Source organism: Phoenix dactylifera, chromosome 4, assembly GCF_009389715.1.
Source record: "Phoenix dactylifera cultivar Barhee BC4 chromosome 4, palm_55x_up_171113_PBpolish2nd_filt_p, whole genome shotgun sequence".
Lineage (NCBI taxonomy): Eukaryota > Viridiplantae > Streptophyta > Magnoliopsida > Arecales > Arecaceae > Phoenix > Phoenix dactylifera.
Window position 1 is genome coordinate 16,162,180 of NC_052395.1, and position 16,664 is coordinate 16,178,843.

General features: G+C 38.8%; 1 protein-coding gene across 2 annotated transcripts in view; it reads left to right on the forward strand.

Annotated features, from left to right (window-relative positions):
* Positions 1 to 16,664, forward strand: part of LOC103705637 (CDP-diacylglycerol--serine O-phosphatidyltransferase 1-like) — a 21,232-nt gene continuing 4,568 nt past the window's right edge. The window contains exons 1-9 of one of the 2 annotated variants that reach the window (XM_039125668.1): positions 1 to 417; positions 1,831 to 2,020; positions 3,608 to 3,673; positions 3,973 to 4,032; positions 4,741 to 4,831; positions 5,463 to 5,517; positions 5,614 to 5,693; positions 5,811 to 5,927; positions 6,018 to 6,102. In XM_039125668.1, coding sequence (XP_038981596.1) covers positions 1,857 to 2,020; positions 3,608 to 3,673; positions 3,973 to 4,032; positions 4,741 to 4,831; positions 5,463 to 5,517; positions 5,614 to 5,693; positions 5,811 to 5,927; positions 6,018 to 6,102 — 718 coding nt within the window. In that variant the 5' untranslated portion in view covers positions 1 to 417; positions 1,831 to 1,856. The remainder of the gene's footprint in view (positions 418 to 1,830; positions 2,021 to 3,607; positions 3,674 to 3,972; positions 4,033 to 4,740; positions 4,832 to 5,462; positions 5,518 to 5,613; positions 5,694 to 5,810; positions 5,928 to 6,017; positions 6,103 to 16,664) is intronic. The other variant, XM_008789439.4, reaches the window with a different exon arrangement.

Genomic DNA, 16,664 nt, shown 5'->3' on the forward strand with positions numbered 1-16,664 from the left:
AAATTCTCTTTCAAGCCTGCTGAAAGGTATAATATTCAAAGACAATATCCGAATTCCATATCTTATCGCATAATATAAGAATCCTCTTTTAAAAGATTATCTCAAGGGTTCGTGCGTATCCATGAAGGCATGATGTCTTCAGATGCCAAAGAACGTCCATGCCTTTTTATTCAGAGAAACCCAAAAGAATCCTCTTTCCATGCCCATCAAGAGCTCTCTCGCTCCCCATATCCTAGAGCTCTGGTTCTTCGCCTCTCTTCCTACCCTCCGTCTCTTTAATAAACTCTTCCTGCCCGGGGCAAGAAGCTAACGCGCTGCGGTCGTCTTGAACGATTTGGGCGGCCAGGATCTCCTCGTCTCGTGATCGAACGGAGGAAGCGAGCTGGTCGGCTCCTTCTCGTGAGTACCGAAGAAAAGGTAAAAGAAATAAAATAGAAAAAAGTAAGATGGCCAATTAAAGGAACCGTTTTTTTCCTGTGCTCCTCTTCTCGTCACATCTTTTGATCCGTCCTCTCTCCTATCTCCCGGATTTTTCGGTTTTATGATACTACCGGATTTTAAAATTCCCCGGATAGCCGCCGTATGCATTCAATTCCACTCCTTTTTTTCTCCCCATAATTCTCGATCAAACGTAGTCTTATTTTCTTGGATGGTTGCACGTAGTTTTTCTTGATTTTCTTGTTAAAATTTAAAGGAGAGGCCTTTCAGAGAGTGGCTTGGATTTCTATTTATTTTTTGTCATGATACTGTGCCGGGCGATTTAAACTCTCCCAAGAACAGGCTTTCCTGTTTCGTCTTATGGAGATAAACATTGCGGTGCTTGGATTTTATATGTTATTTGGTGAATTAATATTATTGATTTTCGGTTATTAGAATTGTAAATGGGTGAATAAAATCATTTTGCATTGGGTTTCTTGCAAGAATACCCTAATGAATGATCTGGGCTAACATGATATCTTTAAATTTCTGCTTTGAATTGGTTTCGCATGTCTTATGCTTCTCGATGTTACTGATGATGATGCTCTGGTGGAGTTGCATCCGTACAAACAATGCAAATGTGGAGTTTTTTTTAGTAAACATGTCATTTAGTTTTTTTAATTCAACATGCACTTGGTTATGCTGGTTAAGGTCAGCAAATGTTTTCCATCATAGCTGAAGTTTACTTCCATTAATTCTTGTATGTATGTTGGAGTAATGGGAGATTTATCTTTCCATGAGGTGGGGAGAATCATGTCTGTGATCATCAATCTCCATTTGTTGTAAGAGATTTATTGGTTAGTGTGTTATGGATGGATTTAGTCTTGGAGATTATTTGACCTAGACTCTTAAAAAAATGGTGATATTTTTGAATAGATCAGATAAATATATGTGTTGGAATGCTACTGTCTATTCACAGATTAGTAAGTAATTAAGTATTTCTTCTCCCTTTCTTCTTTCATTTTCTAATTTCTTCAGGTGGTTTTGGTGGTAGTTTTTGTTCGGCGATTAATGTGAAGCTGAATTTCGTCTCTATTTTTGTCTCTGGATTGCAAAAGACTTTGATGTTATAGTTTGTGACTTCTATGGATTAAATATCTGCAGCATTTAAAATATCTAGCAACTCATTTCATCATGTGGGCATATGTTGGTGTCCCCTGTCCACAAGAGGATACTATATGTTCATGTATTTTTTTCAATATAGTAGGAAAGTAGAGTTGGAATATTGATTTGTTATGACAGAAAATGTTTCCAAGTTCTAAGAAATTATGAGTGTAAAAGTTTGCGTTTGTATGCCAACATTTTCTCCCTCACATTATCATGCATTTATTTCTCACTGTTTCAAGGGAGCAGGTTGATAGTGCTAGAGGATTTTGCTCATGGAGGTCAATGGCTTACGACAAATAAATAGAACAGAACATGCTATTCAGGAGTATCATGATGCAAAGTTAGTGAACGATGTTGGTGAATTTGACCCTTGGACAGCATGGGCATACAAGCCTCGCACAATTTCCTTGCTGCTTCTTGGTGCAGGTCTTTTAATGTGAGTCTTTATGAATGTTGATATTTTTAGTTATTTTTTCCTTCTTTATGTTTTAAATGAAAAAAAAAGGTTGCCTGCTAGTATTACTTATCTGCTTAAAGCATAACACAAGAGTATATGTAGCTGAAAAGATTGTCATGGGCTCATAAATTGAGATATGCTTACAAAATTTTCCTAATCAGATAACTTTATCAGGTTCAGAATTACCTCATTGTGCAAGTTCAATTTGTGCAATTCAAACTTCTATTGACAACTGCATGCTTGAGGATGTCAAGGCATAATGTCTACTCCATGTGCCTGCTAACTTCTCACTTAGGTCCTTTTTGCATACCAGGGACACCTCTATGGTTTTTCTAAACCCTAGGTCGCGTGGGAGGGCACGAGAGAGAGAGAGAGAGAGAGGTAAGTGACAGAATGAGTGTTTCACAAAAAAAAGGCGAAACAACTAAATCATATGATCTACTCTTCTTGTTTTCCTGAAGCTGTTAACCTTCATGAATAAAACTATCTAGTACCATAGGCCTGCCATTTTGAATACCTTATAATGTGTGTCTTTTGTTTGGGGTGTTTTTTTTTTTTTTTTTCTGGTGGGGGTGCACTTAAGTGCTATACCTTACTCTTCTTTTTCTCAGGAGAGATGGGAGGCACCATTTAAATGGACTGAGCTGCCTTATCTCCTGATAATTGGAAAATTGAGGTTGCCTCCTCTGTCATGGTTTAAAATAATGGAAATTATAATGTTATAACAGCTGTACGAAGGTTTCAGATGGGGTCCTCTATATTATAAATATTAATAGAGGACATTTAAATAATGGCCATTAGTTGACCGTTATTCTGTTACAATGGTTGTTATATAATAGGAAAAAGAGCTGTTATTTGTCATCTTTACAGTTATCTAATAAAACAATAAGTTTCTTTCAAGATTCAAATTATGATAGCAAGTTTCCCTCCAAAAAAGTTGGTACAAAGTAATTTTTATTGAGTGAACAATTATTTGGAAAATAATGCCGTTATTTTTTTTTATCATTTCCTGTTATTTTCTGTTATAACTCCATTACAGCAGCTTTGATAAAAGCCATCATTTTAGTATTAAACAATTTGCCTCTTCAAAAAAGATTAAATAATTTTAATTCACAAAGTATGAGGAAAATAACAGGATATGTTATAAATTCTCTGGTACTTTTTTGATAGTAACAATTTGATTCTTTCTCCTTTCACAAAACTCATCAAGAAACAATTCTTTGATAAAGCAGGATATGTTATATTTCACAGGTTGGTGGTGAATTTGAACTGCATATGCTATGAAAGAAATGCTGGGCTAACCTGAATTAGGATTTAGGAGTCATATAAATATAATCATGCTAAGTGGATTAGCTTTTATCTTCTAACAATTTATAAAAAATCAGTTACTGAAAGGGAAAGGTGAGGCCATGCTTGATGGGCTTAACAAGCAGTAAAGTAAAGTCCAGTCTCAATAAATTATGTGTGCATGAGCTCTGAGAGAACATGGATGATATTTTTCTTTCTTTATTTTAATAAAGGAATAGTCGAATATCCACATATTGATCTTTCTATATGTTCTTTCAGTTGGGCAAGTGGAGCACTTGATCCAGAAAGGACTGCATCCAACGACACTGTCACATCCGTGAAGGGGTAAACCTTTCTGTTGATAAACTTGTTCGCAATGAATTTTTTCTAGCAACAGTACACATTAATCTGGATGGCCTTATTACATCTGTAAGGAGCATCACTCTGCAGGACAGCATTGTTTTCTCTCATTTAAGTAAATCCCATTTTGCAAAGATTTATGATGCCTTATAGCCACTGATAAGGTGACATATGACTTGTTTGTTTTTATAATTTTTTGTATGCTCTATGGTTTGTGAACTTCCGATTACCACTTCTAATGGAAAAAGGAAAAAGTTGCTTATCCCTTCTCTCTTATTTCTCAGGGGTGTCTGGGCAATGGTTGCAGTATTTCTCGCATATTGCTTGCTTCAAGCACCTTCTACGTAAGATACAATTTCTTTATGCTGACTCTAATGATTTTATGATATTAAATATCGTGGTGTAATTTGCTTAGTAATGCAAGGTTTTGCCCTGGAAGAATGCATGTCTAGGGTAAAACCTTTCACCATAAATCGGATGTGGAAATTATGAAGCATCATCATATGCTGTACTTGTAATTTTACTCAATACCTATAGTGCAACGTATGTTCTTACTATCATATATTTGTAGGTCACCATCTCTATGTCAGCATCTAATGATTACCTATACGGTTCTGTTATTATTAGTATCTGATCATTACAGAAGAGGTCAATATCCAATGTCAAATTAATGTGGGAATGGTTGGTCCAGCTTGTTTATTGAAGCTAAAGTTTTTTTCTTTCTCCATCAGAACTTTCTTCTGTCTATAAGATGTAGCAGTTGTGCCTTGTCATGCAATGACTGGTTTAGCCATGCACACGACCATGATAATATTAAAACTGCATTCTGTTAGGTAAATAATAAGCATGACCAAGAAATAATTATGAGAAAAGCTTGGAAAAATTGTCATAAAATTTGAAGTCCTTAGTTGACTGACAAGATGTTTCTAATGCTATAAAACCATGGTGAGATTATTTTCTGCAGGCTGCAGCCTGCAGCTGCTGGTTGTTATCTACCAATAAGAAGCAATAATAATCCCTTCTATTATTGTTACTGGAACTGTGATTTTCAGGGTGCTTATTAGGCCACATCCTGCTGTTTGGCGCCTGGTTCATGGAATGGCTGTTGTCTATCTTGTTGCCCTTACCTTTTTGCTCTTCCAGGTTTGTTTGTTTGGTTCCTTCTTTTTCTTTTGTGTGTTTACATGTGCTCGTGTGCGTGTGACTGCGTTATGCATGTGTGCCTGTGTGCATGTCCGTCAAGGCACAGTGATTTTTTTGTGAGTTTTTATTTTTTCTTTTTTATTAACTTTTTTAAGGACATCACTTTGTTTTTTTGTGCTGGTGTTTCCTATTGTCTTATTTGGCGCATGCTGTTTTACAAAATTGGACTCTGAAAATTGATGTGCTTGTAATTTTAAAAAATAAGGATTTCATTGCCATATGCTTTCTTTTTCTTTCCCTGGTATCATGTAAGATTTTTTTTTTATATTGATTAATTTTCTTGTGATATGTTTTGAAACCATGACCCTACCCAGATATCAGTTATCACTTCTCTGATTTTCCATTAGATTAATAGCTAGCTTAAAATGCATTTAATGTAAGATGCTCATCTCTTTCATAAGTTCATTGATGAAAGATAAACCATCTGACATGTTGATTGCCAGATGCTTTGTATTCTGAGCTTTTAGCCATGTTAACATTATATATCAAAACATAAAAGCTTATCATTCTTACTCCACATTATTGTGAAAGTTCTCTTCATGATAATCTCATAAATCATCCTTCTTTGCAGAACCGTGATGATGCTCGACAGTTCATGAAGTACCTTCACCCTGATCTTGGAGATGGTAATCCATTTAGTTATTAAAAGTGTTAGTTTGATGAGAGAAAGTTACTATTGCTGCAAATCAATAACTGTGGAATCCTTTACTATCTTCATGCAGAACTACCTGAAAGATCTTATGGATCTGATTGCCGTATTTATGTACCAGAGAATCCTAAAAGCAGGTTTAACAATGTTTATGTACGGCATCTTCGTTCACCATCAACTAGCATTTCTTCATTCATTTTTTGAAATTTCATCGTACATTAGCTTTTGGGATTCTGCGATTCTACTGATTTGGGTTATAACTTCTTCTAGGAAACGCTGTTTGATGAGTTTGTTCTTGCTCATATTTTTGGCTGGTGGGGCAAAGCTATAATGATAAGGAGTCAACCACTATTGTGGGTTCTGTCAGTTGGGTTTGAATTAATGGAGGTTTGTTTTGAATAATTTCATCACATATTGTCCCAAGGATTCCAATATTTTCACTTAATGCTGAAAGTTTATACGTTTGAAATTTTGCAGCTCACTTTCCGTCATATGCTGCCAAACTTTAATGAATGTTGGTGGGATAGTATTATTTTGGATATTTTGATCTGCAATTGGTTTGGTGAGAACCCAGTTCTAACACTCTAGCCTCACTTTTCAAATTATAATTCCTAGTGTCAGCTCAAATAGACCAGTAACCAAACGAGACTCATAAACATATTTGTATGGATTGAAAGGCTGTCTCGATAAAAAATTATAATTGTGTGGATCTTAAGTTTCAAGGGTTTTCATGAAGTGTACTGCTGTTTGTTCAACTACGTGATATATATGATGATAATATTTTGTGGTATCTTTTGAGAAAATCTCTCAAAAGTTTTGGACAGAATAGCATCACATTGATGTGTGTTTTTATAATGCTTAATGCATTTTATTGATGTTTTTGTTTATTTAGGGAAATAAGTTTATCTTAAACACAGCCTGACATGTGAAAATGCTATGTTGCCTAAAGGTGGTTTTTATTTGTTTAAAAAACTGAAAAAAATTACATATGTACACTTTTCTCTCTTGAATGCTTGATATTTGGTTTCTGCAGGCAGTCAAGACCATGTTTACCAAATATACTTCATTATAGTTATACAGACCAGTATTCAGCATGCTGAGGCATGCATTTTATTTAAGAGGAGGAAGATTAAGGGGTGACAGTTATGATATAAAAATTAGATTAGTACAAAAGGCTTAGCTGTTGAGAAGGAAGCATGGGAACTCAATGCACCAATAGTAATAAATAACAAGTGCTGTTTGAAGGCTTCAAAATCAGGTCCTGCATGGCCACACTTGGGTTTTTTATGCTATACTCAAGGTTTCAACTGCTGGCCATGCTAATTAGCACATACTATATTGAGCCAACATGGGCACCTGGCATGCGTTAGCATTGTTACTAGTGCACTTCAAGATCTAGATATTTGTCATGGACGCTTGGACACTTGGATACTTCATGACACTCCTTGAGACTTCAAATCAGCAAATTATAACATAATCACAATGACGTATCAACTTTTTTCACCTGCACTTCGTAGTTTTCTAGTCTAATGCAATATATGGCAAAGGTTTTATGAATCTTATTAAATTGCAAAGTAGTTGGTTCGACAAATAATTCTTTGTATGAGTACATCTGTACATATAAACATATTTAGATATGTACATGCTGTATATATGTTGTGACATTTGAAATTTTGAAAATCATGTCTAACATTTCCATATCCTCGACACCCATGACACATGTTTGGAAACATTATTGCTCAGCAAAAAATCTACTAAATCAATTTTTTATTTTTTAATTAAATACAAAAGTTGAAGTATCGATATCGGTATTAGGGCCAAGGAGGTGCAATAGTTGGTGTTGGCAAAACAGAGGTGACACCAACTACATGTGTTGGCATGATACAATACTGAGTATTGAGAACTAGTTTCCCATCATTATGGTACGATTTGCTAGTATAGACCGGCACAAGTTGGTGCTACAACATGATTAAACAAAGGTTTTGACACTAGTTTTCATTTTTTTTTGTTTTGGCGCTAAATGACATGATACAACATAATATATGCGATTAAGGTTCACAAAACCGATACCACGACCTATACTAGTTAGGTACCAGATTGGTACGGTAAAGATATTGTGTACCGTACCAACACACAATATGCATGCGGATGCGTGTCAGGCACCAATTCACCCACGAGACTGGGACTTACCCTTAAATTGAGGGAGAGGAAGAGGGAGGGAGGCATTAGTCTGATATCTTACTAGTGTTGGTGGAGAGTGTCACGCCCCGAATTCGGTTCATGACACGGCCGTGTTATTGCCAAGTTAAGCATACAATAACACGCAGCCACTTTAAAACTTTAATTACTAAACAACTATATTCATGAAAATCATTAAATGTTCAGGTATTAAAATCCATACAAAGCTTCTAAAAACAATATCAACATTTAATATTTGTCTTTCCCATAACCCTGGAGCATGTCACGCTCCTTGTTCCTAGCATCTCCTATTCATCTGTAAAGACATAATTAAAATGGTGTGAGCTATAAAGCTCAGTAAGTAAACAAGAATAATCTTATTGGATCAAGCATAGTGTTTTGTATGCTAATGCAATATTTGAAGAACAAACAGTTTTAATAAAGAAAGCATTTTCTATAATCAAACCAGTAATCAAACTATGCAAGTCCATTCATGCAATTTCATAAATATGGTTATGCATCATAATACTTTTGCCATTATTCTATACTTTGAAATCCATACTCTCAGATGGTAGTGTAGCTATGGCCGCTCTTATTCCCACGGCAAGGCCTTTACCACTGCAGGGTCATCTTCCAGTTACTATTACCCACTGGCGGGGGTCGTAAAGCCAAGTTACTTTTACCCACTGGCTGGGGTCGTATGCCTAGTTACTGTTACCCACTGGCGGGGGTCATACATAGCAATCTGAGAGTTCTTTAAAACATATCATGCTTTTCATAAATCTTTTCTCATCGATACATTGGAAAGTGAATAATGGCATCATGTTGAATAAAATTCATGATCATGCTGAAAACTTTATTTTTCTATGCATCTTTCTATAACATCATAATCATGCGTACATAATATAATAATAATCATGATGGATGCTATTTATCCAAAATCATGTGATCATTTGCTAACACATGCTTGAACCTAATTTTATGAAAACATAAATAGCCATATACAATTTTATAAACAAGTATTTGATTCAACCATAAGATTATATCAGGGTTACTTACCTTAGATTGCCCACCAATTTTAGATTTCGAGTACCAATTCTTCAATTACCTAAAAACATCATTAAATTACTTGTCAATTTCACGTTCAACTTCATTTAATTACAATCTTTCTTAATTAACCATTTTTCAACTCATCTATAGGACTCAACTTCACCCTTAGGTCCCAAACCTGGTTCAATTTCTGATTTGGGTCTACTCAAATCATCAATTTGGGTCTGACCCAATGTTTGATTTTGGTCTAACAATTTCTGATTCAAGTCTGACCCAAGTTTCTGGTTCAGGTCTGAGCCAATAGCATTCTGGTTCAGATCTGACCCAATTACTCGTTCAGGTCTGAATCAATTACATACTGGTTCAGGTCTGGCCCAATTACTGGGTTTAAGATTATTGGGCTCAGGCCAGAGCCCAGCCCGGTTTCGGGTTCCCAGAGCCAAATTTATTTGCAGCCCAACCCGAAATTAGGCCCAATTCGGCCCACCGAACTTTTCATTTTATTTTATTTTATTTTTTTCTTCTTTTCCCTTTTTTTTCTGTTCTTTTTTTTTTCTTTCTTCTTTTCCTTTTTCTTTCTTCTCCCTTCCCGAAGCTTCCTCCCTCTTCTTTCTTTTCTTCTTCTCTTCTCCTTCTTTCTTCTTCCATCCCGATCTCCTCTCCCTTTTCTACTCATCTCCCATGAAGCCCGGAGGCAAGCTCGGAGGCGCTTGGGAGGCGGCTGGCCCGAAGCCGACGGTGCTGCGACCAACCGGCGGCACCTGCGGCGGCCATGGTTCCACCTACAGCCCCCTCGGCCGACTGGGAGCTCTCCTCCTCCACCTCCGGCGGAGGGGATGGGGCACGGCCACCCGTCGAGGAGCGGCAAAATCGGCCGAAGCCGGTGGTGCACATGTAGCGCACGACCGACACCCGCGGTCGACCCGATGGCCTCCAGGGTGACCCGAGCCGGCGGCGTCCATGGCAAAATAGGGAGATCCCCCTTCGGCTCCTCTTCTACGGTCATCTTCGGCCGAAAATCAAGCCGGTTCCACCCATGGGAACCGAATCTACTCCAGCCGAGAGCTCTTCCGTGCATTAGAGGTAGGTGTACATTTAGAGTTTTAGATCTAGGGTTTTTAATGGAAAGGGAAAGCCATAATCGGGTGAAGGAGGAAGATTCTCGGCCAATGTCGGATCACAGCCGATCATTGGTTAGATCTTTCTCCTCCCTCCGCTTCATCTTCTTCCCATCCCTATTCCTCTGTTAATCATCTGTTAACTAAATTAGGTCTAAGCTAATAGCATGTAATTCATAAATGGAGAGAAGGTTAAGGATTTACCTATCTTCGATGAGCCGTGAAGTATTCCCGGCGACTACTGTGCCTGCTCCGGTGGCACCAGGTGATGACAGGCTAGAGATCCTCCCTCCTCCGGTGCCACTGCTCTCGGTCCGGCTCCTTGCACAGAAGAAAGAGAGTAAGGGAGGTAAGAGAGTGATCAATGGAGTCCCCTACAGCGGACTCCAGGGCTTTTATAAGCCTCCATCCCGCTCGGAGGGGTGGGGGACCGCGGCTGTTAGGCAGTTTTAACTGCCTCAACAGCTGCCGTTCTCCACCGCCTTATTCCCAAAATCACCAGATGGACCGCCGACTTTGGTCCATGCCGGTCCATCTGGTCCGGGGTTTACATTCTTCCCTCCTTAAAAAAAATTTCATCCTCGAAATTTTTACGTACCTGAGTCTACAAAAAAACGTGGATACCTCATACGCATCTCATCTTCGAGTTCCCAAGTTGCTTCCCTTTCAGAATGGTTACTCCACTGGACCTTCACATAGGAAATGGTGCGCCGTCTCAAAACTTGCTTCTTGTGATCAATGATGCGTAGAGGAAACTCTTGATAAGTCAGATCTTTTTCAACCTGTAATGGTTCATACTCTACTACATGACCAGGGTCTGAAATATACTTCCGTAGTAGAGAAACATGAAATACATTGTGTACACTTAATAGCTCTGGGGGTAAGGCCAATCTGTAAGCAACCTCTCCCACCTTGTTCAGAATTTCGAAGGGACCAATGTAACGAGGACTCAGCTTATTGTGTCTTCCAAATCTCATAACTCCCTTTGAGGGGGATACCTTCAAGAAAACAAAGTCACCCTCCTGGAACTCCAATCCTCTTCTTCTTTTGTCTGCCCAACTCTTCTGTCTATCCTGTGCTGCCCTGAGCCTTTCTCTGATCAGTAAAATCTTCTCTCTGGTAACTTGCACTAATTCAGGACCCAGCAACTTTTTCTCTCCAACCTCATCCCAATGTACAGGAGACCTGCACTTTCTTCCATAAAGAGCTTCATAAGGTGCCATCTGGATGCTAGAATGATAGCTGTTATTATAAGCAAATTCTACCAGGGCTATATGATCATCCCAGCAACCTTCAAGATCAACAGTACATGACCTCAGCATATCCTCCAAAGTCTGAATCGTCCGCTCTGACTGACCATCAGTTTGAGGATGATAAGCAGTACTGAGCCTTAATTCAGTTCCCATAGCATTCTGAAAGCTCCTCCAGAATCTAGATACAAATCGTGGGTCCCGATCAGATACAATACTAATTGGTATGCCATGTAGTCGCACAACTTCCTCAATATATCTCAGTGCCAGCTTTTCAAGAGGAGTGCCAACCCTAAAGGGTAAGAAGTGAGCTGACTTCGTGAGACGATCAACAATCACCCACACTGCATCATTCTTCCTAACTGTCTTGGGAAGCCCAATAACAAAATCCATAGTGATATGTTCCCACTTCCATTCTGGTATCTCCAATGGTTTCAACAAACCTGCGGGCCTTTGATGTTCAGCTTTCACCTGTTGGCATACCAAGCATCGAGCCACAAAATCGGCTATTTCTCTTTTCATGCCATTCCACCAAAAATGCTCCCTCAGATCTCTGTACATTTTAGTGCTACCTGGATGGATGGAGAAGCGGGATTGGTGAGCTTCCTCCATAATTTTTCTCTTCAATTCGATATCATCTGGTACACATAAGCGGCTACCAAATCGAAGAGTACCATCCTGATGAATACTGAGCTCAGGTCGCAACCCTGTTTCCACATCTTCTCTTAGCTGACATAAGTGAGCATCCGTCTGTTGGGCAGCCTTAATTCTTTCAAGTAATGTTGGTTGCACCATTAAACAAGCCAGCATACCCCCAGTACTCATAGTAGTCACCTCGATATTCATCATATCGAGATCTCTTACAATCTGCTTCTGAGTGGTGAGCAGAGCTATTGTGCCTACTGTAGACTTTCTACTGAGAGCGTCAGCCACTACATTAGCCTTTTCTGGATGGTATTTAATACTTAGGTCATAATCCTTCAGCAGTTCAAGCCATCTCCTTTGTCTCATATTAAGCTCCTTCTGTGTAAATATATACTTCCAACTTTTATGATCAGTGAAGACTTCACATGGTTCTCCATACAAATAATGCCTCCAAATTTTCAGAGCAAAGACTACCGTTGCCAGTTCCAGATCATGTGTTGGATAGTTCTGCTCATAGTGCTTCAACTGTCTAGAGGCGTAAGCCACCACTTTTTCATTTTGCATTAGAACATAACCCAGTCCTTTCTTGGAGGCATTACTAAAGATGGTGAAACCTCCAGAACTAGGTAGGGTGAGGACAGGAGCAGATACTAATCTCTGCTTCAACTCCTGAAAACTCTGCTCACACTCCACTCCAATCGTACTTTGCTCGTTTCTGAGTCAAACGAGTCAAAGGGATGGCTATCCGGGAAAATCCCTCCACAAACCTTCTGTAGTATCCAGCCAGACCTAAGAAGCTTCTGATCTCCGTCACATTAGTAGGACGAGGCCAGTTCACTACCGCTTCAATTTTCTTTGAGTCTACTGAAATTCCATTCCTGGAGATCACATGCCCAAGAAATGCAATGCTATCCAGCCAGAATTCACATTTGCTCAGCTTGGCATATAACTTCTTTTCTTGCAGAGTTTGTAACACTAACCTCAAATGATGTTCATGCTCTTCCTTGCTCTTGGAATAAACCAGTATGTCATCAATAAATACAATAACAAACTGATCCAGAAACTCCTTGAAGACCCTGTTCATCAGGTCCATAAAGGCAGCAGGAGCATTGGTTAATCCAAAAGGCATAACCAAAAATTCATAATGGCCATACCTAGTCCGAAATGCTGTTTTGGGCACATCTTCTGTTTGAATTTTCAGTTGATGATACCCGGACCGCAAGTCTATCTTCGAGAACACTTGAGCCCCTTGCAACTGATCAAATAGGTCATCAATCCGAGGCAATGGGTACTTGTTCTTCGCTGTTACTTTATTCAACTCCTTATAGTCAATACACATCCTCATGCTCCCGTCCTTCTTCTTTACAAATAACACCGGAGCTCCCCATGGGGAAACACTAGGCCGAATGAACTTCTTCTCTAGAAGTTCTTGTAGCTGAGCTTTCAATTCTCTCAACTCTGCCGATGCCATCCGATAAGGGGGCTTGGAGATGGGTCCAACCCCCGGTACAAGATCAATCTTAAAATCAATCTCCCGATCAGGGGGCAGTCCAGGTAGGTCATCAGGGAAAACATCAGGGTATTCTCCCATAATAGGAATATCATCTAGTCTTGTCTCAGTTTGAGTATCTATGACATAGGCTAGATAGGCTTGACACCCTTTTCTTAATGCTTTGCGTGCACACATAGCAGAAATAATATGTAAAGAAGACTTACATTGCTTGGGTGCATCGCCTTGAAAGAAAAATTCCAGCTTCCCTGGTATCCGGAACACTACTCTCTTTCTGAAGCAGTCTTTGTGAGCATGGTACTTGGACAACCAATCCATTCCCAAGATGATGTCAAAATCTTACATGTCTAGCTGTATTAAGTCTGCCACTAACTCCCTTTCTCCTAACTGAATTATGCACTTCTTGAAGATAATGTCAGCAATTACTATTTTTTGTAGGGGTGTAGCAACATATAATGGCTCCACTAATTTCTCAGGTATGCAGTGTAAAGAGCTAGAGAATTTGATAGATACAAAAGAATGTGTAGAGCCAGAATCAAATAATATAGATGTATCAACTGTGTTGATGGGGATAGTACCTGTCACCACACTGTCGCTTGCACTGACATCCTACTGAGTCAATGCAAAGACCCGAGCAGTCCCCTTCTGCTTCTGATCCCCTGATCCAATAGGTCTAGGGTCATTCTTCTTTTGCTGACAATCACGTGCAATATGCCCAATCTGACCACAGTTAAAGCAGGCTCCCATCTTTTTAAGGCAAAGTCCACCATGTGGCTTGCCACAGAAATTGCAGGCTCCAAATTTGTTCTTTTTGTTTGCATTTTCTCCGAAATTTCTTGGCCTTGCACTCTGATCTCCAGTTGCCCTGGACCTCTTCAGATCACCTCTTTCCTTCTCTGACCTCTTCAGATCTGCTTCTACTTTCAGTGCTCTCTCCAGGACATCTCCATAACTGGTGAAGATCAGGGCTGACAATCGGGATCGAATTTCATCCCTCAAGCCCTACTCGAATCTGTTAGCCTTGCTCTCTTCAGCCTCCATAAACTGGGGACAGAACCGGCCCAGTTCATTGAACTTGTTGGCATATTCAAGCACAGTCATATTATCTTTCTGCCTCAAAGATAAGAATTCATTTTTCTTAGTCCTCCTGACCGACTTAGGAAAATATTGTTGATACAACATTTTCTTGAATTCAATCCAAGTTGGCATATTGTCATCATTTCCAATTGCAGCTTTCATGGCTGCCCACCAAAACTTTGCATTTTCTCTCATCATTGGAATAGCCAACCTAACCTTGACATCTTCAGAAAACTGCAGAGCATCATACATCTCTTCTATTCCCCGAATCCATGTCTCAGCAGCCAACGGATCGGCTCCACCATCAAACATAGGAGGATTCAACCTCCGGAACCGTTCATAGTAGGAGTCTATAAACTGTGCAGGTCGGACAACGGCCTGCACTTGCTGTTGCATCTGCTGTTGCATCAATTGTTGCATCTGCTGTTGCTGTTGAAGAAGCTGAGCCATTACTTGGCATACCCCAGTAAGATCCGTCTGGGTGGCTACGGCATTTGGAGCTGGCCCGGCTGGCATGTTGGTAGCTCCTTGGGATGATGCTTTCACCCCTTTTCTTTTATAGTTTGCCAATACTTCATTCTCACTATCACTCATCGTCACCTATCAAAATATAGTATTAATCATCATTCATTTCATCATATTATATGTATTTAAATATATATATACAAATTTTCTTTTATTATTATTATTATTTATTTATTAAAAAAATATATACATCATTATTGTTCTTACTGTGACTCCAATTATATGAAAGCTAACTTAGCTACCCATTTCCATGATTAATTTTTAAAGTTTTTAAATCATGGTTAAACTTATTGCTCTGATACCACTAAATGTCACGCCCCGAATTCGGTTCATGACACGGCCGTGTTATTGCCAAGTTAAGCATACAATAACACGCAGCCACTTTAAAACTTTAATTACTAAACAACTATATTCATGAAAATCATTAAATGTTCAAGTATTAAAATCCATACAAAGCTTCTAAAAATAATATCAACATTTAATATTTGTCTTTCCCATAACCCTGGAGCATGTCACGCTCCTTGTTCCTAGCATCTCCTATTCATCTGTAAAGACATAATTAAAATGGTGTGAGCTATAAAGCCCAGTAAGTAAACAAGAATAATCTTATTGGATCAAGCATAGTGTTTTGTATGCTAATGCAATATTTGAAGAACAAACAGTTTTAAAAAAGAAAGCATTTTCTATAATCAAACCAGTAATCAAACTATGCAAGTCCATTCATGCAATTTCATAAATATAGTTATGCATCATAATACTTTTGCCATTATTCTATACTTTGAAATCCATACTCTCAGATGGTAGTGTAGCTATGGCCGCTCTTATTCCCATGGCAAGGCCTTTACCACTGCAGGGTCATCTTCAAGTTACTATTACCCACTGGCGGGGGTCGTAAAGCCAAGTTACTTTTACCCACTGGCTGGGGTCGTATGCCTAGTTACTGTTACCCACTGGCGGGGGTCATACATAGCAATCTGAGAGTTCTTTAAAACATATCATGCTTTTCATAAATCTTTTCTCATCGATACATTGGAAAGTGAATAATGGCATCATGTTGAATAAAATTCATGATCATGCTAAAAACTTTATTTTTCTATGCATCTTTCTATAACATCATAATCATGCGTACATAATATAATAATAATCATGATGGATGCTATTTATCCAAAATCATGTGATCATTTGCTAACACATGCTTGAACCTAATTTTATGAAAACATAAATAGCCATATACAATTTTATAAACAAGTATTTGATTCAACCATAAGATTATATCAGGGTTACTTACCTTAGATTGCCCACCAATTTTAGATTTCGAGTGCCAATTCTTCAATTACCTAAAAACATCATTAAATTACTTGTCAATTTCACGTTCAACTTCATTTAATTACAATCTTTCTTAATTAACCATTTTTCAACTCATCTATAGGACTCAACTTCACCCTTAGGTCCCAAACCTGGTTCAATTTCTGATTTGGGTCTACTCAAATCATCAATTTGGGTCTGACCCAATGTTTGATTTTGGTCTAACAATTTCTGATTCAAGTCTGACCCAAGTTTCTGGTTTAGGTCTGAGCCAATAGCATTCTGGTTCAGATCTGACCCAATTACTGGTTCAAGTCTGAATCAATTACATACTGGTTCAGGTCTGGCCCAATTACTGGGTTTAAGATTATTGGACTCAGGCCAGAGCCCAGCCCGGCTTCGGGTTCCCAGAGCCAAATTTATTTGCAGCCCAACCCGAAATCAGGCCCAATTCGGCCCACCGAAC